Source organism: Astatotilapia calliptera, chromosome 8 (assembly GCF_964374335.1).
Source record: "Astatotilapia calliptera chromosome 8, fAstCal68.1, whole genome shotgun sequence".
In the NCBI taxonomy this organism is placed as follows: domain Eukaryota; kingdom Metazoa; phylum Chordata; class Actinopteri; order Cichliformes; family Cichlidae; genus Astatotilapia; species Astatotilapia calliptera.
Window position 1 is genome coordinate 25,971,956 of NC_137429.1, and position 23,385 is coordinate 25,995,340.

General features: G+C 40.0%; 2 protein-coding genes and 2 long non-coding RNA genes across 4 annotated transcripts; all 4 read left to right on the forward strand.

Annotated features, from left to right (window-relative positions):
• Nucleotides 1–2,708: 2,708 nt before the first annotated feature.
• On the forward strand, nucleotides 2,709–3,081 carry LOC145430340 (uncharacterized). Its single transcript, XR_013910857.1, has 2 exons — nucleotides 2,709–2,847; nucleotides 2,981–3,081. It is a non-coding gene; the product is annotated as an uncharacterized LOC145430340 (long non-coding RNA).
• Nucleotides 3,082–10,120: 7,039 nt separating this feature from the next.
• LOC145430477 (uncharacterized) lies at nucleotides 10,121–11,906 on the forward strand. Its single transcript, XR_013911050.1, has 2 exons — nucleotides 10,121–10,509; nucleotides 11,305–11,906. It is a non-coding gene; the product is annotated as an uncharacterized LOC145430477 (long non-coding RNA).
• A 388-nt stretch (nucleotides 11,907–12,294) lies between these two features.
• LOC145430476 (kinesin-like protein KIF1B) lies at nucleotides 12,295–13,031 on the forward strand. The gene is made up of 2 exons (XM_080305648.1): nucleotides 12,295–12,568; nucleotides 12,747–13,031. The coding sequence occupies exons 1-2, from the start codon at nucleotides 12,428–12,430 to the stop codon at nucleotides 12,930–12,932; spliced, it is 327 nt and encodes a 108-aa protein (XP_080161774.1). The 5' UTR covers nucleotides 12,295–12,427; the 3' UTR covers nucleotides 12,933–13,031.
• Nucleotides 13,032–13,128: 97 nt separating this feature from the next.
• LOC145430480 (kinesin-like protein KIF1B) lies at nucleotides 13,129–15,651 on the forward strand. Its single transcript, XM_080305651.1, has 3 exons — nucleotides 13,129–13,312; nucleotides 13,406–13,558; nucleotides 14,716–15,651. The coding sequence occupies exons 1-3, from the start codon at nucleotides 13,302–13,304 to the stop codon at nucleotides 14,879–14,881; spliced, it is 330 nt and encodes a 109-aa protein (XP_080161777.1). The 5' UTR covers nucleotides 13,129–13,301; the 3' UTR covers nucleotides 14,882–15,651.
• The last annotated feature ends 7,734 nt before the right edge of the window (nucleotides 15,652–23,385 follow it).

Here is a 23,385-nt window from a genome sequence, read left to right on the forward strand (position 1 = left end):
GGTATGCCTACCCTAGAAAAAAGCTGCAGAAGACAATTAGCGACGTGACGGGCTTTAATTGATCTGAGTGGGAAGGCCTCAGGAAACCGTGTCGCATAGTCACATATGACTAATATGTAGCGATGACCTGTGGATCTCCTCTCTAAAGGGCCCACGATATCCATGCCTAGCCTCTCAAACGGTGTTTCAATAATTGGCAGTGGTTGCAACTGGGCTCGTGCTACTCCTTTGCCTGAGGTCAACTGACAATTTTCACAGGAACAGCAAAACTCAGAAACTTGGACATACATCCCTGCCCAAAAAAAACGGCTACTGATCCTATTCAGTGTTTTGTGAAAAGCCATATGACCTGCCCATGGAATTGAATGACCCAAATCCATAACTTTGTTTCTTAACTGTTGTGGGAGTGCTACAGCTTCACACTTCCCCTTTCTCTGGTACAAGATGCCTCCTTTAATCAAGTAAACAGTGTCTGCAAGACAGCTTACCTGACCTTGACTAGCCCCCTCTACCTATGTTACCTTCTCAAACCAGGGTTTTAGAGTAGGGTCGCTTCTTTGGAGTGCACCTAAATCTGAGGGAACATCAAACTCAAGTTGGTTATTTGGCTTAGGGAACAATGCTGTACCCTTTTCCCCTGAGCCTTTGAACTTTTCTCTTCTTTTCTGAGCCCTAGACTTCCTAATCTTCCCTGGCTCTGTTTCGAGAGACTCCTCAAAAAAGGGTAGCTCTTTCATCATTTCCTTTGCACTTTGTGCCCTTGTGACTACATGACAGGGTTTAAATGGCTCAACTGTCATATCTAGAGGAAGGGAGCTTCCAGATTCATCACCTTAGCCTTGAATGTCTTTCTCAGCACTCACTTGAGGGTCATAATCTGACTGATGTATTAGATCAAAAAGAGTGGGGATGTCATTACCAAGTATCACTGAATATGGCAAACTGGGAACCACAGCTACCACTAACAAGTGGGTTTGACCTCCCACTGTCAGGTAAACCTCAGCAGTGGGGCACCTGTGTTCGTCTCCATGCACACAACTTATTGTAGCCCCAACCCCACTTAGCTTTTCTCCTGAAATTATGCTAGAATGTACAAGAGTTTGGAAGCACCCAGAGTCAAGCAAAGCTTCCTCTTTACGCCCATTAATTAAAACAGGGACAGTACAAGCTTCCTTTCCTACCGGCTCTGTGGCTGGTCTTGGAACTGCACACAAAAGAGATGGTTTTGACTTAAGGGCAGGGCAAAATTGTTGTGTATGGCCAAAGTTATGACAGTGATAACATTTAATATCCTGAACTGAAGACTTAAAGGATTTCTTCACATTGTGAGGTCTATGAGAAGGGAGCTGCCTAGAACTAGAAAGATTTCTAGCCTGAACTTGACCAGAACCCTGTTCACCCCCAATGGACTTACTTGGTTGGGTGTAGTGGGTCTCCCGGCTGAAGTAGGTGCTCTTGCTTCCTTTTCTGGCTGAAGTGAAAACCTCTGCGAGGCTAGCTGCTTCCTTTGCCGTCTTCGGATCATGCTCACGTATCCAGATCTCCAGCTCTGGGTTAACCATTCTCAAAAACAGCTCCAGAATTATCTGCTCAGATATTTCTTCTACAGTTGATTTTTCAGGTTTAATCCATCTTGAAAACGGGTCTTTCAAGCTTACATAAAGTTCACGTGGCGTCTCACCTGGCTCAACTTTCAGAGATCTGAAGCGGCGTCTGTAGGTGTCAGCAGTGATCTCATATTTTACCAGAATTGCCTCTTTCACCTTATCATAATTCTCAGAGTCTGTTAAATCCATAAGAATGTAGGCTGTGCGGGCTCTACCTGCCAACAGGGGAACCAGACGAATAGCCCACTCATCTCTGGGCCATCGACACACGTTTGCCATTCTTTCAAACGTAGTCAGAAAATGTTCAATGTCATCTTCTGTAGACAGAGGAAAAAGTTTTGGTTCACTTAAAGACTTGGACCCACTGGCCACTGGAATGTCTTCATCTTTGAATCCAAGTTCTTGTTCTTCAGATGTTGTAGGGGGCGCTGGCGCCTCTGGTGGATCAGGCTTATCAATTACAGCGTTAACTTGTAGCTGGATTTGCTGAAATTGATGCTGCATGCCTTTCCACCTTTGCTCCTGACGTGACAAATCCTTCTCCCACTTTTGGTCTCTGGCTGCTTGAGACCGCATAAGAGATTTCACCAACCCTGTCAACTCCTCCAATTTGTCCTCAGGGCTTGTTGCTGCCATGGCCTCTAGCTCAGATGAAGCTCCAACTCCTTCATCAGGCTGCTCCTCTTGGCCTGGCTTTCTTCCACCTCTTGTCATCATCTTCTCACTGTGCCATGAGTGACACACTTCTGACACCACTTGTAACAGGGCAGCCCTTAGCGGCTGGAAACACAGTGAGATGGACCAAGGCAAGTGTAGTGGAACAAAAAAGCATTTATTTCCTATACAGCTCCCCTTACAACAATTAATTTGTCAAGCTTCTTCACAGCACAAAAATCCACACTCTAATGACAACTGGCAGCCTTAAATATGTTCAGCTGTCACAGACTAAACCATTATTCCACTCTCAGGTAAATTCTTAAATCCCAACCTTCCACCACAATATCCAATATATCAATAAGAATAAATAAATACATAAATACATTTTCACATTTACATATTAATAAATATTTCACACTTTAATGTTACACCAAACCCAATGTTATAAAAACCCAGAAACCCAAGCACAACAAGATTCACCACACTCTCTTTACCAATGGTCTCTCCCGGAACCTTTAAATGGTGTCTGGACCCCCGGGGAAACATTTGCCCAAACACCTTGAAGAGGACACAGGCAAGAAAGGTGAGTAATCATTATCTTACAAACACTTATTTGCACCACTTTTATCCCTAGATTTCACACACACACTTGCATTAGTTTTCCTTACTGGTAAACCTTAATCAAAATCTCAATCACCATTCTTTTCTCCTGACAGACAACCACCACATTCCTTGATGAGGAGCAGCTGTGCAGGATCTGAAATAAGGCTACCAACTGATTTTAAAATTCCCAATAAATAGTCAATAAATATTTAAACTTCTTGTGTGCAAATCCATGCTTAAAGTGCAATGCTAAATAAAGTGTTTGATAAGGTGCTTTTAATAAAGTGAAAGGTGTGCTCTAAAGTGCTATACAGATAATATAATATAAATAAATATAGTAAGGGAGTCCTCTTCCTTACATGTACATATATACATATATATATATTTTCTAGTATTTCTGATATTTGGAGAGTTGTGTAATCATTTGTACGCATGCTAAAAATCCACATAAGTACACCACCATAACCAAAAAAACCCCACACTGAACCTTTCAGGCAACATCAGCCTGGTTGCTTAAATGAATCTCTGCGTTCATTGTTGATCCCTTGTGGGCGACACAAAGTCTCACTCTGTACTTCACTTACTTGGAGCTTGTCTTGTTGGAGGAGGGCGATTTTTACCCCTCACTTTTCCTTACAACCTGCATCTTGTTTGCTAGAAGAAAAAAGGTACTCATTTAGAGAACATGTTGACAGTCGCCAAGCAATACTTTTGACCTCACATAGTTTAATAAAAAATGGTTGCAGATTATCAAAAGTCTTATCCAGGAGAATACATTCTGAACACCTGTACGGAGATTGCTAGTCACGCAAAACATAAGAATTACGAAATTAAACGTAAACTTGGAATTCCTTTGTAAACCAGTGTAGCATTTGTCATTTTGACACACGGTCCACACACTTTGACACACTTTTCTGCTCAGGTATAGCCTTACTGTCGATAGTCTGTGCAGGTGTGAAGGCGTTAGCGCGGTTAGCTCGTTAACGCGTTAGCGCCATGCAGCCCCACACACGGGGCGATCTGTGCTAACTCGCTAACAGAGATATTCCATGTTAATGCAGTTATGCCGTTAACGTCATTTTAACGAGATTAACGCTGACGGCACTTATTATAATATTAAATTTGGGACACATCATCAGTAGTGGACCTTGGATTCATTGGGCGTTTCAGCCATTATCACTAGACACCATCCAGGAAGGCCCTGCCAAGGTTGATCAGGCCCAAGAGTGTGTCACTGGTTTACGTTAGATTGTTATTTCTCTTCTACTTTCTTCTATTTAGTTAACTACAATTTTTTTTCTTCTATCAGTTCGAAATGAAAATTAATACTTACCCTTTAATATTTAAGGAGCCTCACTTCTTCAAAGGGATAGAAAAGGTAATAGAGAGAAGTAAGACAACTGACAAGACAGGAGAGAGGAGAGCCGGATGGGGGCGCCTGATCTGGCATCCCCCCACCGGATCGAATCGGGCTGTACGCTCTACTGAAAAGTTTTCTGTCAGTGCACTGCAAGAGAAATGTGTGGAATGCTGTGGCTACTGTAAAACAAATGCTTCTGTTTAGTTCATCAGCGACATCCCTAACACTGTATATGTATTCATCTGTGCAAAGAGGGAATTAATGGAATTTCAGAGAGCACTTGAAGAGATGGAAACTTAATAAAGAAGGCACAGATGAAGCTGAAAAGAGCAAAGGACAAGGGTCAACAGAGTTGCCAGTAACCCTGAAATGAGGTATATGGGGACAGGGTACTTTGACCGAAAACTAAGGACCTTCTGATGACTACTGAATACCTTTAGTAAATATTTGAATACCCAATAAAGTCAAAGTACCTATCAGTAAAGTAAATAAATAAACAAATAAAATTGCCACAGACTATATCCTGTCTATACTATGCACAGCAACATCAATGTAAATACAGGCACACGTATTAAGACAGGCAAACACACAAACGAAACAGATCTGTTCAGCTCAGTGTTTTCCACCAATAGGAATGCGTGTGTAGTCATCCTTCAGGAATGTTCTTCGAGTGTTAAGCAACAATTTGAAATATTTTTTACTGTGAACAAAAACATTTTATTGAAAATCCTGTAGGATGTATATCACAGCAAAACGTATAATAGACACGCCAAGTCCATCGCATCCACCGTGTCAATTTCACATTTTAACTCTCTGAAACATGAAATGGACATGCATGCAGATGTTGCATTAACGTATGGGAAGATGTGAAGAAGTTAAAATTGGAACAGGCTCATGAAGTTTATAGTGGTTTGTCCGCTTAATCTAAAACTAATTATACTCTCCTGAAAGATGCTATGAGGAGGTGTTTGGATCCTTGTGATAGTGAAGATTGCAACTGTGTGAATTATTCTACATGGAGGAAGTTACATAATGAAACAGTCCAGGAATTTTGCATTGCCTCACATAGGCTGGTATGTAGAGAGTACACTTCTACTGATAATGATACACATATGTGACACAAGACTTGCTGGCAAGGGATCATTTTATTACACATGTGGGATGTAGGATTTTGCATGTTACTCTTAGCAGTTCTAAACCAGCAACATTAGCGGCTGCAATAAATTTGACTGCAGAATTGGAACTTATTAGAGGTTTGCAAAATGGCCACTTGGCTCAGGATAGTAATGTAGTTGTAGAACAAAAGTCAAAGAGGGATGAGCAGCTGGAAGTTTTACTTGGTGTAGTGGAAGGGAGAGCGGTTCAGTGCCTGAAATTGGAGCCCACGCATTTTGCTTCTATTCCCACAGTTGTCTAAGGAGCTTGGAAAGAAAAGCGTCTGGACTTCTTTGAGTTGCTTGAAGACGTTTCACCTCTCATCCGAGAAGCTTCTTCAGTTCTAAGCAGGGGCGGATCTAGAGAAATTTTCTTAGGGTGGCATGAGGGTGGCAAAGAAATCAAATGGGGTGGCAAAATCAAAGCCTTTTTTTTTCTCCAAACACACATGTAGGTGGTTATATATGGTTAAAATGATTCAAATGCAGTAAGTATACACGTTTTTCATATATATATATATATAGTCTATAACTTAATTATTGTCTGTAGCCCACATAATTACACACTTTAGTTACATAAAACATGTGAGTTTTGATGTTATGTACTGTATAGCCTGTATAATAAATAAATATGTAGCCCAATAAGTATAAACTCCAGAAAGCTACACAACATGGGGCGGTTCATTTACAAACACAAGTCTAACTTAAGTTTCACACTGTTTTTTGTTAGAAAACAATCACATTGTTACAGCTTAAATTACACAAAATGTCAGAAATCTGCACTGTCATGAACAAAAATGTAAACCTAATTTTTCATGATTTGTTGGATTAACCCACTGAGGTCTGAAATAAAACCGGCCATTTTTGACTCCTTTTGAGTTTACGTTTGTGTTTCACCCTCAGATTGTTTAATTTCCCCCCCCCCCTTGCCTTGTTTGGTATCATTCTTTTCAGCTCAACTGAATTTAGTTGTTTTTCACTGACATACTGCATTAGTACTACTATTACTATTAATAGTACTATTACTGATCTGAAATCACACAAAGAACTTAAAATCCTAGTAGTATTTTTTTACTGTAAAAACCCCCACAGACATCTTGAGTAAATTTTTATAACTTGAAATGCAAATATAAAATAATTGTACATTTTGTAAACATATACAACTATTTATCTAAAAATGCAGCCAATACACCTGCTGTTTTTTTTTCTACAACCATTTAAAAATATTACTAAAACTAAAATGAGAGAACAATCAGGTGTTGCAATAAGATGCCCCACAAATGATGTGTGCCAGTAAAAAAAAAGTTTGTCCACCAAAAGACAGAGAACAGCACAGGGATAAACCTGCAGGCCTGACAACAGGAGGTGTATCACTCCGCTGGTTTTCTACTTAGTGACAGTGTTTACATTGCAAATGTGCCTTTGTGACATTCATTAGTGCCCTCACTGACACACAAAACAAAACGACTACACAACAGAACAACTACACAAGACAACACAACACTAAGAATCCACTCCACACTAAATGTTTCTTTACTGTTTTCGTGCTTTCCTTAGAAAACGCTTTAAACACACACACACAAAAACGTGATGACAGTATTTAGAAAAAAGCGTGCCTTATATATATTATCACAACTCTAGATTTACTGGCCTGTAATTAAAATTTAAAAACTTTAAAGTCATAACTTTCAATGTGGGCTGAAATAGAGACTCAGGGTGGCTGCAGCTTGTTGCTATGTCAGCTTACATCAGTCATGTGATTTGCAGGTGCAGCGTGGACCACAGAGGGTTAATAACACTCACCTTCCTTCCATTTCCAGAGTGTAACATCCAACCACCTGTGTAAAATCCGAAATTCCCATGGTGTTGTTCAAAATGTGCTCTGGCACAATCAGAAGCATTGCTTGTTACTTTTCTTTCCAAGCTCCTTAGACTACGATGACCTGGATGACTGAGAACCTTCACAGACATATTCCCAGTTATTCCCACTCTTCTCCCTCAGCCTGCTAGTTCCAGTAACAGGAGAAGGGTTTTGGTAGTGTGACTGTAGTCCACACATATGGTGAAATTGCCCTTATTTCCAGGAAAGGAGGCGTGCATAGGGCCCAATACCTGTCCATCCCAACCCTTTTAGTATCTGTCAGAGGCTTGGAAAGTGCTAAAGAAGGTTCTGAATGCATCGATGGTAAATTAGGTGGGTTTGTATTGGTTATTACAGGGAAATCATATTCCATTATACCTAAATCAGTTTGGTTCTGTATTACTAAGGGGGGGGGGGGGGGGGGGGGGGATCTGATTTGCAAGAGTATAGTAATGGGAGTGAAGAGCAGAAAATGGGGGGCTATGCATATTCTTGGGGGTTGTCAGTATGTTAGTTTGACTCTTTAGCCCTAGTTGCTAATTTCTTTTGGTTTTGTTAGGTTTTGTGAGGTTTTGACCTCACAAAACCTAACAAACGCATTTGACAGACATGGTAGTTTTGCATTCATAGATGAGGCGACGAAGATAGATAGAAAGGGGACTGGTGTTCTAGTGTGACGAGGGGAGGCTAGTTCCCTTCCTTACTTAGTATAGGGCTGGGAATAAGATGCCACCTATAAGTCCTTGCGGACTTTAGTTGCCATTGTAGCGCCAAAAAGTCATTGATTGAATTTAAACTGCTATAAATAACTTTTAAGCCTATGTATATGTGAAACGTACATTAAATGTATCCCTCATGAATGATATCAAGTTATCTTGAACCACAAACAACATTCCTGTCACAAGGTAGAAGCCTCAATCAGTTTTTTGACAGAGTGACTTTAATATATCCGTTATTTAACCCATACAACATCTGATTGACATTAAAAATGTATTTTTTAAGACCGATCCGGCCAAAGGATAGCAGAAATATAACAATAGATCTATAAAGATATTTTAAGTGGCCAAAAAGGACGGGATTGGTTAGGTACAATAACACAAACATATTTAAAAAACATGTAAATTTTTTTTTATATATAAGCCCTTTGCAAATCATGTACACTAAAGTCTTTTTACAAATATAAGTAAAGACATTACACATAAAAAACACTGAAACACAGACCAGATCAGATCCCAAGGGAGGTCTGGTGTTTCTGTAAGATCCGTATCGTTGTTTTATTGTCGGAGGGAACGTAGACGGGGAGAGATGATCCAAGTTCAGGCTGGGAGCTGTAATCGGAGCTCCAACCTAATGGTTTTCACTGCTTGCAGTGTCAATCATTTACATGCGGTTGTTTGCAGTGTATAGATCCCTTTGAAGTGTGCTGTTTTTTGCCCTCCCTCGGGTACATAGGTGGCCTCCCTTCAGCCTTTGTTTGCGATCCTCGTTTTAAAGTGCCAGCTGTGAAATAAAGTTTTGGGTCTTAGCTTGCGTGGCAGTGTTTTATTTTCGGCTCTCTGACTTATAATTGTGAATATTACAATATAAGCTCTGTTATCAGCTCCAATAACAGCTCTATTATCCCAACAAACAATGAAAAATAAATAAATATATTGTGTATTACTAAGTCCGTAAATTTTACACGAATCGTTCAATGATTACTTGGTCATGAATGCTTGAGCTTTGACAAAGAATCGCACACTTGTTGGAAAGTGACGCAAACAGAAGCCAGCGCGAGACCACAGGAGAAGCGGGAGTTGCGCTACAGTCTCGAGCTACAAAAACAGTGATAGTGCGTTAAGTTGAGACAAAGTCCAGCAGTTTTTCAGCTCGAAGCTCTCAGAGCTGTTTTCAGTGAGCTGCTTCTGCTTGTTGAAGCATGACTGAGACAGAGTTATACACGCTGTACAAAGGCGTCTATGTGCCTTCAAGTCTCCATCCGCCCGAGAGCCTCAGGTACTACGAGGAGTTTGCGTTTCGTCCGGATGACATCCTTATTGTAACGTACCCCAAGTCTGGTGAGTGATCGCGGTTCGACTGCAAATGGTTTCTTTTATGCTAAAGAGGGGTTTGTTTCAGTAGGCTGGAAGAGGATTTTTCAACCTGTCGTTTTCTTATTATAAGCAGCAATAACACTATATAATCGTCCTGGCGTTGGTCTAACACATCGTTTAAAACAAGGATTGCTCTTAGTTTCCATTTTATGCGACCACGTTAATGGTATGTATTTAGCATTAAATTTCATTGTGGGGTTTATTTTAAATGTGGGAACCTTGTTGGAAAGCTCTCATCCCCGACTGTCCGTTGAGTCTCCGGCAGAAACAGGTCTGTCAATGCCCGGCGTCTAAATATATATGGAACTCCAAAGTGTTCAAAATTAAATAAATAAATAGGTCAAGATGAAATAAATAACTATGTGAATAAATAAGACACAGATATGTAATGTGAGAATGATATTGTGAAATAATGGAACACATTTTGAAAAAAATGCTCATTATTGTGAAATATATTGCATTCTGCTATATAAATTTACTTATTATTGTGAAATATTATTTCATGGTCATTATTTTTCACAATAACAGATTATTCCTGAGGCATTTTATTTATTTCCAGCCGTTTTTAGTCCAAAATGACCTTTTTTCAAAGTCAGTCTTTATTTCAAAATCCCGTTTTTCCCGATGGTCTATTTATTTCATAATGCGACTTTTCAGCAGAATGACTTTGTCTGTCAATCAAAGTAAGTGGGCTGGACCTTTGCACCTATTGGCTTATCGTTTACCATCGACTAGTTTTCCTGGATACCGGCTCCGCGGACGGCTACTGCAGCTAGCAACAGCGTGCTAGGTCAAAAGTCACGGAGGATGGCGGACTGGTGTGAACTTCAGCCAGTTCTGCTCATTTAAGCAAATCAGATAGAGAGGGATCATTTACCTGTAGATACTGTTTTGAGTCGTTTAGATGTTTCTGAAATGCTTGGGATGATAATTGCTCTTCAAGATGTTCGCATCGATGACAGCATTGTCAAAGGTTTAAGATCAATTCAGCACCGTGTTCGTTTGGAATACGCCGAGGAAGAACAGTCTTCAAATGTTGGCCGTCCACGTCTAGAAATCCCGGTGCAGCACTCAGGACTTTAGTGCTGTCCGGGATAACCGTCGGGGTAATTGCCGATACATTTTCTGTGTCTCCGAGCACAATTAGGAGGAAAATGACGGAGGATGGTCTAAGGTAAGTTTATGCTGTAATTGAGCACCTGTGTGATTCTGTACACAGCATTGTTTAGGTGTTGACCTTAATTATGACGTTTGACAATGAATTATTATCGCTTACTTTTTTTGTTACTGTCTAAACTAAGTGGGGCAGCTACGGCTAAAGCTATCGGCGCCATCTCGGCGTTGAGACACGTTTAGCAGTGTTAGCTGTTAGTGTGTTAACTCGGAGACTGGGGGCAGTGGAGCCTGTAGGAACCTTTTACACAGAGAGTAGACCCACCAGCTTTCCACAGTCTACTTACTTATCACATCTTGTTAGACAACAGGGTCATTAGTGCTTTAAATAGTACATAGTTGAATGTTTCATTGCTGTTTGCAGTTGATTGTTCTCTGATAACGCATAACAAGGTTGATGTTAAATAGCGAGTTTATTGAAATGGTTTTGTCTATTTCAGCAGCATTATAGATATCATACTTTCTCTGGTGTCTTCGGTAAAGCTAAAACAAGAATACATTTACATCCTTGGTTCTTTCAGCATTAATTGGAAAACTTTGAGATTTGCTGTGCGCCTCCCAAGCCATTCTCTTTTATCCCACCTGTCAGGTATAGATGGCAATACTTTAAACAAAGTTAAATTTGTTATACCTGAAGAGAACCAATCCTGACCTAGAATGGGTGAATGAATAATTAGTTGGTAGCCAATGCCTAAGCAACTCACATAGGCCCTGGCAGACTCAATAAGTCCATCTAGGAACAGCTGCAGGAAACACCTCTTCAGTTTAGATTTAAAACATGTGCATGCTCTTTCAGGTTGATGAGGATTATGGTGTGGACTGGACAGGACAACATAATCGCTGCCCATCAAATGAGATCACCATTCCTGAGATTCAGCTCCCAGATGCACTGAATGAACAAGACCCTGCTGTGCTACCAATACTTCAAAATCACTTGTAGAAAGACATTATTACATTTAATCAGTTTCTATGTCAGGAGGATTTTTTTTTTTTTTTTAATTTCTACAGCTTTGTAGCTAATACTGACTCAAAACAGCATAACCAATTTCATTTTCAACAAAACAGTGAGTGGCTATAAAACAGGATTTGTTTTATACAGCTGTCACTTTAATGATATTCATTTCTTGGTTGGATATACAGTACATGTCAACTCTGAGCAGATTTAATACAATGAACACAGTAGAGTAGTGTAACATCTTAATTCAAATAATTTTTTCTAGAAATTTTTTTTGTATCAGTAGCGAGTATAAACAAAACATATTGTGTAATTTATAATGTACAGTGAACAACTGATTTTGATATCTGAACTCTTCATCAGTTTATATTAAAAAAGCCATAAATGCACACCTGTAGTGTGTATTTTTCACTGTCAAGTGTATTAAAAAGAACTAGAACTCACTAGATTGTCCGTTTCTTTGAACACAGAGTACAGTAATGTGATGCAAGAAAGAAGAAATGGTCTAATTTTACCATGTGGTTATGGAATCAATCGTAAACCAGACCAAAACCTGAGTCAGTAGAGTTGAGACACACCTGAATGTCCATTAGAAATGACTCATAGGTACAGTAGTGTGCAGGAAGACGTAGTACTTCAAAACCGGTGGAAGACTTTGGAAGATTGCTGTTGACCACTTCCACAGTCATTTCTCGGCAAGACTTCCCATCCTGTCCAAAACTTGATGAGGGCTTTTTGTTGTGCACAAGATGCTGCAACAGAAGATTGTTTTAAACTATAATGACATCCTATATTCATTATTTTGAATCTTTTATGGTCTTTGTGTTTACGTCTTTGTGCAGAATCCGTGTTCCTGCTCTCATTTACTGTTTTAGCTGTTTGGTGGTTCTTGAAATTTTGTGAGGTTTGACCGGAGATTCTGTGGAGAGCTTCATCCTAATGAGGGCTCATGTCCTGAGCAGGGATGCAGAGGAGGAGGAAGGTCCTGGACACATCAGTGGCTTATGTGCGTGGAGAGGAGAACCTGGCCGGCTGGAGGCCCAGAGGAGATAGCCTCATCCTAGAGCACCAGTGGGAGCTGGAGAAGATGGAGCAGCTGCAGGAGGTGGGGCCTTAAAAGATTCATAAAGAAATAAATCTGTTTAATATCATTGAGGGAAAAATGACTTTTCAGCTCAAAGAACAAAGTGCTATTCTAAAAAGTTTTTTCTTAGAGTACAGACGTTACATGACTAACCTCCCCTCTTCTCCCCACCTCACATTCGCCCCCATCTTTCGTCCAGGTGGAAAAGACCCGTCACCTTCTGGGAGAGGCGGCTCCCGTGGGAACAGCTCCCACCACCAAGTCCCTGAGTGAGTCTCTGTCCCCCAGCGTGAGCTCCGGCACTCTGTCCACGTCCACCTCCGTCTCCTCGCACATCTCCAGCACCACCTTTGAAAGCGTGAGAAGGAGCTGGCCACCAAGGTGAGAAAAACGTGGGCTTAGTGGGCGTTCTTGTTGCTGCCTTCTTCCTTCTCTGCTCGGAGCTGATCGGTCTTGTTCCTGTTGTGTTGTAGTGCCTGCGCCTTCTGACACACACCTTCAATACTGAATACAACCAGCTGGTGAACAGCATCAATGACTGCAAGGTGAGAAATAATACAAAGAAATTAAAAAATAGCCTTTCTGTGTCACATCAGGGAGTTCCTATATTGACGTCTACCTCATCCTGCTGTTGTTTCACTTCAGCTTTCTCTCATCTCACCGATCGGACGTGATCCATCCGTGACGAGCTTCAGCAGTGCCACCCTCACCCCTTCCTCTACCTGCCCCTCTCTCGGACTCCCGCTGTGGCTCCATGGGCCAGAAGTAAACATATTTTTAGGAACATTGACCTCGATCTGCAAACGGTTATTGACAGGTTATCTATTTGATTCTAACTTGGTGTGATTTGTGTTAAAGGACCCCTGAGAACAGCTCACGTGCCTCCAGTCCCTCCTGCTCAGACTGTGAAAACTTCCCGATGGTTCCCACTCTGGAGACCTCCTACCTTGCGCGGGCTGCAAAGAACGAGTTCCTGAACTTGGTGCCTGATATTGAAGAAATGCGACCAGGGTGAGTAATGCCATATTAACCCAAATACTGTCACTATGACATGTGTCTCACAGACCAAATGTAAGTCGACACTCATGTTCTCTAGTTCAAGCAGAAATGATGTGGATCGATTCAAATTCCTGAGCCTGGATGATTTCAGCTGGAAACAAACCAACTCTGCTTCTTCCTCAGATAATTCAGTTCAATTCAATTTTATTTATATAGCGCCAAATCACAACAAAAGTCGCCTCAAGGCGCTTCATAGATACAGAGAAAAACCCAACAATCATATGACCCCCTATGAGCAAGCACTTTGGCGACAGTGGGAATACCAAGGCGTTCCCAGGCCAGCTGAGAGATATAATCTCTCCAGCGTGTCCTGGGTCTGCCCCGGGGCCTCCTCCCGGTGGGACATGCCTGGAACACCTCACCCAGGAGGCGGCCGGGGGGCATCCTTGTCAGATGCCCGAACCACCTCAGCTGGCTCCTTTCGATGTGGAGCAGCAGCGGCTCTACTCTGAGCCCCTCCCGGATGGCCGAACTTCTCACCCTATCTCTAAGGGAGAGGCCAGCCACCCTTCGGAGGAAGCTCATTTCTGCCGCTTGTATCCGCGATCTCGTTCTTTCGGTCACTACCCACAGCTCGTGGCCATAGGTGAGGGTAGGGATGTAGATCGACCGGTAAATTGAGAGCTTCGCTTTTACACTCAGCTCTCTCTTCACCACGACGGACCGGTGCAGCGTCCGCATTACTGCAGCTGCAGCCCCAATCTGTCTGTCGATCTCCGGCTCCCTTCTCCCATCACTCGCGAACAAGACCCCGAGATACTTGAACTCCTCCACTTGGGGCAGGAACTCATCCCCGACCCGGAGTGGGCACTCCACCCTTTTCCGGCTGAGAACCATGGCCTCAGATTTGGAGGTGCTCATTCCTGCTGCTTCACACTCGGCTGCGAACCGTTCCAGTGCGTCCATAACCCTCCATATTTATTTAACCTTAAATTTGAGACTTTTTGTCATGTGGATTTATTTTTTCATTTCCAAAAGGGAAGCAGGTCACCACAGAATGTCTGCTCAAACATATTTATATCCAAATAACATGTGTAATGCATGCATGCATTCACATATTCACACACAAACAAACTATGAAAATGTCAACATTGATTCCTCCCTCACAGGTCCTCGGCTTTACTGAGGTTGAAAAACCAAAGCCGGCAGAAGAGAAACCGACACAAACACAGTCAGAAACGTCGTCGTCGTCGCTACAGACGCCAATGCAGACACGGATGCAGACGCAGATTCAGCAGCAAACCAGACTGCCGGGCTACCTGCTCAAGGTGGTAACAAAGCGAATAACTGTGATCTGACAGGGAAATTCAAGGTCTTAGCTCCAGAGTATCTCACACCAAACTTCCCACCACATATTAGATTAGATTAGATAGAACTTTATTAATCCCTCGGGTGGGTTCCTCTGGGAAATTCGATTTCCAAAAAAGCACAGCACCGACAGAAGTTACAGAGTTATACACACACACATATATATAAATAAAATATACGAAGGGGATAAATAGAATAAATAGGAATAAAAATAAAAATACAAGTGAATTGCACATTTCAAGTATTGAGTCTATTGCACTGTTGACTATTTACAAAAATTATTGCACAAGGTATTGCACAGTGAGGTGAAGAGGCACTACAGCTTAGTTGTTCCCCCCTCCTTTGTCCTCCTGTTTCCCCTCCCTCTCCCCTCCAGAGAGGAGTTAAACAGTCTGATGGCGTGTGGGACAAAGGAGTTTTTAAGTCTGTTAGTTCTTGTCTTTGGGAGAAGCAACCTGTCACTGAACAGACTCTTCTGGTTGTTAATGGCCGTGTGCAGAGGATGCCTGGCATTGTCCATAATGTCCATCAGTTTCTTTAATGTCCTTTTCTCTGCCACTGTCACCAGAGTGTCCAGCTTCATGCCGACCACAGAGCTAGCCCTCCTGATCAGTTTCTCCAGCCTGGATGAGTCCTTCTTTGCTGTGCTGCTCCCCCAGCACACCACAGCATAGAAAAGTACTCCAGCAACCACCGACTGGTAAAACATCCTCAGGAGCTTCCTGCAGATGTTAAAAGACCTCAGCCTCCTGAGGAAGTACAGTCGGCTTTGGGCTTTTTTATACAGGTGCTCTGTGTTATATCCAACACATAGCTAACACCTTAAAACAGAATTAGTAGAAAGCAGATTTATGCAGCAGGTGAAAAGTTCAGTGTCAACAAAAGCGTAACATCATACATGTTCTAAATGTTTAACATATTTGAGCGTTTGTTGCGTCTGTTTGTCCTTTTTCTGTATTCTTTCCAAAAGATGCAGGAGGCCTTGTAAATACAGATTACTACTGAGCCCTTCAGTTCCTTAAGACTTTGAATCCAATCATTCAGTGGATGTTAGTTATGAGAAAGCTATTACCAAATGAAAACAAACTAACATTGATACATTCAAAAAGGCCAATGCAGAGTTATGTTAGCCATATTAGCTGTCTTTCATCTGTCTTTGGTTCATCGTGGCTTTATAACACGTAAGTCTTCTCTGGCTGTTCACAGTGTCTGAAACCCCAGACCGACGAGGACGATGTCCACGCCAAGTTTGCCAAACTACTAACTGATCTGAACAAGGCTGATGCTCCATACTCCCTCAGTCTTGCCAACAGACTTTACGGGGATCGGTCCTACACGTTTCTCGAGGTGTGAGAGGAAACCTGTTGTTACTTAGACTTACAATAAATGACTAACCTGTGCAGTGAGCCCTGTTATAAGTCATGAGGCCAAAGCTGTGCACGTTTCTCCCTGCTCCCTGGATTTTCACTTACACAAAGTTTAGGACAGTAATGCTAATTTAATACCATGAAGTTGGCTACATCTAGTCAGTAGTAGTGGTAGTACACGTTCACTGTATTTACTGGAAACATTTCACAAGAATATGTTCTATGATAAAAAACAGACAAGTCTTCATAAAACACAGCAATAAAATAGAAACATTTGCATTAAAACTAAATAACACAAAAACAGTAAAACTGAAAAAATAGAACTAAACAGATAAAACAAAAATGAAATATAATCATTTTACAGTTTTATTTATTTACAGTTCATAACAAGAGACAAGGCACCATTTCTCTCCTTTGTGTTCCAGTCATCACAGCAGATTAAACTTTTAAAATATTTGCAAATAGTATAAAGAAATATATAAAGAAGTAAAACAGTAATTTATTAATACTTAGAAATACTAAAATGTACATTTGTCAGCAAAAACTGCTGCCATCTGAACCGAAACGTTACAAACCAGCTTACCCACAATCTGTGTATTTTTCTATGCTGGCTACTTAAATTGGCATCCAACAAGCTATTTGCTTTAATCTTTTATTAGACAAAGGCTGACTGGTTAGTTCAAGCTTCAACTGCATCCAAAGGACTGAAAATGTTTTAACACAGTGACTGAACTTGATTGAAGTCTCCGTAGTTTGTTGAATCTGTTTCGAGTGACTTATTTTCACAATTCCAGGAATTTTTAAAAGGCACCAAAAAGCATTACAACGCTGAGCTCGAGTCTGTGGACTTCAAAGGAAATGCAGAGGAGGCCAGGGTCCACATCAACAGCTGGGTGGAGAAGCAGACACAAGGTAAGCATAATGTAACTTTAAATGATCTCCACTGTAAATCCTTGGGGATCAGTTGTGTTGTGTTCAGTTGAGACATTATTACCGGATTGTCCACCGTCCACATTATTTTCTGTTTCCAGTTCTTCCAGTCTAATTTCTATTCAGTATTAAGCAGCACTATCTCTGGGTTTTACTGTTTGGTTTCATGCTATTAATAAAACCATCACAGCAGTATGTTGCTGTAAATAGCAGGCCAATTCTTCTATTCTTATTATATTATGTGATGGGTACTTCTACTTTGATCACTTGTGTCTTTAACATATTTTTATTTTTCAGGCCCATTTAGGATTGGCTGCTATTGATTCTATATCTTTATATTATCTTAAGTGCAGCAGGAAATTCATTCATTGTTTTTATAAAAGCGCGATACAAATACAGGCCATTTATAAATCTACCATCTATAATAATAGGATACAAGGACTTTCTATGAGGGTTATAGGACTGTGGTGCCACCTGCTGGAAATGAGACAATCTTAATCCCAGTTGAAAGAAGACATTATTTTTGTAGGAGCCATTTTTGGGTTGATACCTTATGTTGCCGCTAGAGGTAACCTTTTTAAGTTTCTTTTTTTTAAACTTTATTTAACAAACAATGAGTATACAACATACGAACAGATGAAGTATACAAAACAACAGAACATGAACACAAAAAGCCAAGAGTAAAAGAAAAAGGTAACAATTATAAGAATACACGCAAAAATTCACATACATGTATTGTTTTGAGAGCCTTTGTGTATGGAGTGCCAGGACTGCCATAATGCATTAATTAAATACACCATTAAATAATTAATTAAATGTGTCAATAATTAATTAAAATTGGAATTAATTAATTAAATAAATAGTTATGACACATGTAATTAATTAATTATGTATTTCACATTTTAATTAATTATTGACACATTTAATTAATTATTTAATGATATATTGATTTATTTCATTTTGGCAGTCCTGGCGCCTGGCTCTCATCTTGAAATAATTTTATCTGTCAGCCTCACCCATCAAACTCAGGGGGCGGGGTTAACGCTGATCGAGTCAAAACCATTGCTTTGGCCTGGTGGCCATTGTTTCTAGCACACAACAACCGGCATGTGGAAGCTAACAGAACTGAGCTTTGAAAAACCCTGTTTGTGTGTTACCAAATACCGTTTTAATATTTTTTTTTAGCCGAGAATGTAGTGGTTTAATCTTCATGTGTCTGGTCGGTTTGTCAAGATACAGCCTCTTTGCAAAAGTGTTTCGATGATTTCGGAGATGTCTGCCCAGTCTCACGGCAAAGCGTGGGATAGACCCGCTCGCCTCGCAAGCAATCCCACCGACAAAGCGCAGGCCCCGGTACACAGCTGTAGTAACCCCCGCTGACTTCTTTTACTGAGGTTATATTTATTGGTGTTTTATTTCCTGATGTTCTTATGTGTCCTACGTGTTTCAGTCGCCAATTCTGAATTATAACTAACATTAAAAACATGTTTAAGGAGGAGAGAGAGCAAATAAATCTGTTTAACATCTGATCTTTGGGTTTTTGTTCAGTAATCAGCGTGACCTGTGTATAAACGCATAAAAGAGATAACGTTGGTGTTTCCGTCATGTAGTAACTGCTGGCTTTAACTGTACAAAGGTTGTTCGACACTATGAAACACATACAGACTTCATGATGTTCGGCTAATATTTTTATTGCGAATATTAATCATGAGGGTAAACGGCCCTGTACACCACGGAGCGAGGTCAGCATATCCACGATATCCACGATATCCTCAGCTCCATGAGTTAACACAGTTTCCCAGCTGACTATCTAACTGCCAACTATTCCAGAGACGTGAAAATATACAGCATAAAGAAAAGTGTAAGAGACTCAGCAGCAGATTAGAATAACAGTTATACATTTAATAAATCACCAAATGAATCCAAGAAACGAGCAAACCTGTTCCGACAATTTGAGTTTGTATTCCCTCAGCTGCAGACTCGCTGCTGTTTAAATGTTTGAAAAGGAAGATTAGATATAAACAAACGTCAAACATAGACTCAGTCTGCCTTCACATTTGATATGAGGCCAGCACGTATAGTGGCTGTGTCCTGTTTAAGATCATACATGTAAAATTGTTGTCTGACCTCCGTCGATCCAGCCGCTCAGTCCGTGGTTACCATGGTTACTGCATAAGCAGCTATAATGTTAACAGCTGGCACTGAGGAAACCGGCAGACTGACCCGACAGACAAAACCTGAGTGAATGAAGTCCAGCGTTTAACCACTGAGAGCTAAAACTCAGCTGAGGTTTGAAAGCTGTGTGCTGGTGATTGGACATCAGCCGCTGATAAAGCTGTTCGCCTATAAAGTGCTCTGTAAGGAAACAAGCTCCAGCAGCTCTGCGCTCGGGGAAAACACTATATTTCCTTATCTTGTGCAGAAAAATGCGCTGACATTGCTTTATATCGAGTACCGGCTGCCCAGTTAAACTGTGACTATCACCAGGTAACGTAGGCGTGTTTCTTGAATTAGCAGCAGGTGTTAAACAGCTGACAGATGAGGAGGAGGATGCATGCAGGTAAACTGAGGGTCTGCTGAGCTGATCGCTGGTTTCGTGAGAAAAATGTCAGCTCGTTCTTTATGTTACAGAAGCACAGAGACACAAGACCAGGCGGAAAGTGACGATCGTTCGGTGAAAATGAGAATCTGCGAATGCAACATGTGGAACACGGAGAGTGAAATATGTAAACAAACCGGTTAACGTAACCCCCTGGGTGCACTCTGCATGCTAACTGTTAGCAGAGCTAGTGAAATCTCTGAAAACATCTGAGCACTTTTGCAAGCATGTTCTATGTTGACAACCTGACCAGACATACGGCGCGACATTCGCGGCTAAAACACTGTTAAAAGTGTAGCTGGTGACAGAAAAATGGGGTATTTTAAAACTACACCACCACCATTGCTGCCTGTGATTTGATCTGCATTCTGGGATACCTGGCTGCCCCAAGTCTACACAAGCAATCGATTATCTAGGATCGACCTGTTTTGACTTACTTTGCACGGCAACCAATCAAATGTTAGAGAAGCTGCATGGGCAGCGTTAACCCCGCCCCCTGAGTTTGATGGGTGAGGCTGACAGATAAAATTATTTCAAGATGAGAGCCAGGCGCCAGGACTGCCAAAATGAAATAAATAAATATATCATTAAATAATTAATTAAATGTGTCAATAATTAATTAAAATGTGAAATACATAAATAATTAATTAAAATGTGTCAATAATTAATTAAAATGTGTCAATAATTAATTAAAATGTGTCAATAATTAATTAATTAAATGTGTCAATAATTAATTAATTAAATGTGTCAATAATTAATTAATTAAATGTGTCAATAATTAATTAATTAAATGTGTCAATAATTAATTAATTAAATGTGTCAATAATTAATTAAAATGTGAAATACATAAATAATTAATTAAATGTGTCAATAAATAATTAATTAAATGTGTCAATAATTAATTAATTAAATGTGTCAATAATTAATTAATTAAATGTGTCAATAATTAATTAATTAAATGTGTCAATAATTAAAATGTGAAATACATAAATAATTAATTAAATGTGTCAATTGATTAATTAAATGTGTCAATAATTAATTAAAATGTGAAATACATAATTAATTAATTAAAATGTGAAATACATAAATAATTAGTTAAATGTGTCAATAATTGATTAATTAAATGTGTCAATAATTAATTAAAATGTGAAATACATAAAATTAATTATTTATGTATTTCACATTTTAATTAATTATTGACACATTTAATTAATTATTTAATGGTGTATTTAATTAATTCATTATGGCAGTCCTGGCACTCCATAGTGGTTACATATGATTAGAATAATTCAAATGCAGTAAGTATACACGTTTTTCATATAAATATAGTCTAGAACTTAATTATTGTCTGTAGCCCACATAATTACACACTTTAGTTACATAAAACATGTGAGTTTCTGTATAGCCTGTATAATAAATAAATATGTAGCCCAACAAGTATAAAATCCAGAAAGCTACACAACATGGGGCGGTTCATTTACCAACACAAGTCTAACTTATGTTTCACACTGTTAGAAAACAGTCACATTGTTACAGCTTAAATGACACAAAATGTCAGAAATCTGCACTGTCATGAACAAAAATTTAAACCTAATTTTTCATGATTTGTTGGATTAACCCACTGAGGTCTGAAATACAATCGGCCATTTTTGACTCCTTTTGAGTTGACGTTTGTATTTCACCCTCAGATTGTTTCATTTTATTTTTTCCCCTTGCCTTGTTTGGTGTCATTCTTTTCAGCTCAACTGAATTTAGTTGTTTTTTTCACTGACATACTGCATTAGTATTACTGATCTGAAATCACACAAAGAACTTAAAATCCTAGTAGTATTTTTTTACTGTAAAAAAAAACACAGTATATTTTTATAACTTGAAATGCAAATATAAATTGTACATTTTGTAAACATAAACAACTATTTATCTAAAAATGCAGCCAATACACCTGCCGTTTTTGTTTTCTTTTTCATTTTGTATAAGAATTTAAAAATATTGCTACAACTAAAATGAGAGAACAATTAGGTGTCGCAATAAGATGCCCCACAAATGATGTGTGCCAGTAAAAAAAAGTTTGTCCACCAAAAGACAGAGAACAGCACAGGGATAAACCTGCAGGCCTGATAACAGCAGCTGTATCACTCCGCTGGTTTTCTACTTAGTGACAGTGTTTACATTGCAAATGTGCCTTTGTGACATTCATTAGTGCCCTACCTGACACACAAAACAAAACGACTACACAACAGAACAACTACACAACACAACACACTAAGTAAACACTCCACACTAAACGTCACAAATCTCCCACATCTAAAAACTCTCTCGCTCTCTCTCTCTCACTTGCTTGCTCTGTCTCGCTGCCGTTACCGTCACTCCTAAAACTTTTCCCTCTTCCTAAACAATCAAATCCCACGCGTTGACTGTTTTTTTTAATTGGTCGACATGGTACATTTAGGAAAGTGGTGGCTTTTTTTCTTTCTTTACTGTTTTCGTGCTGTCCTTACAGAATGCTTAAAACACACACAAAAACGTGACGACAGTATTTAGAAAAAAGCGTGGCTTATATATATTATCATAACTCTGGATTTACTGGCCTGTAATTGAAATTTAAAAACTTTGAAGTCCGAATTTTCAATGTGGCTGAAATAGAAACTCAGCATGGCTGCAGCTTGTTGCTGTGTCAGCTTACATCAGTCATGTGATTTGGAGGTGCAGCGTGTCCGTAGACCACAGAGGGTTAATAACACTCACCTTCCTTCCATTTCCAGAGTGTAACATCCACCCACCTGTGTAAAAAGCCAAATTCCCATGGTGTTGTTCAGAATGTGCTCTGGCACAATCATAAGCATCGCTTGCTACTGAAAACAAGAAAAAAGCCGGTCCTGCTATGGGCTGAACCATTTGTTAATGGTGGAGGGGGGTAACACTATGCAATATTTTCAGTTTTAGCATTTATATTCACTGTTGACTGTAACTACACTCAAACTGTTAATGCTATCTTATTTTAATAAACAACACTGTCATATGCAAAACTGGGGTGGCACTTGGGGTGGCAAGGGATCATTTTAGGGTGACACTTGCCACCCCATGCCACCCTTCTAGGTCCGCCCCTGTCACTGTTATAGATGGATGAGTTCATTGACCTACTTGTGAATCTAGAGAAAGTTCCTCTCCTGTTTGTCTCCTGGTTTGCTTCTGCAATCTAAGATAGATATTTATGCACCGTAGCTACAATTCTCTATAAATATACTGTCCGTTCACGGTTGTAGTCCTGCATTCATTATGCGGTTTAAAGTCAGTTGGTTATCCTTACATTTCTTCTACAGTCTCGCACCCCTCAAATTCATAGTTACTTTGGATTATACTGAGCTTTTATATAGTCATCCCCATGTCAGAAAGCTTCCGCTCAAGTCTAATGCTATGAAAGCATACAAACTGTACTTTGTTTTTATTTTGCTGTGTTGCATTATGCATTTTTTAAATCTATATATACACATTGTACTGAAAACATCCTTGGAATCGCACTGGTTGCTTGCAAGTTGCCACAGTTGCTTGTAGTTTGCATGGAAGACTCCAACTTG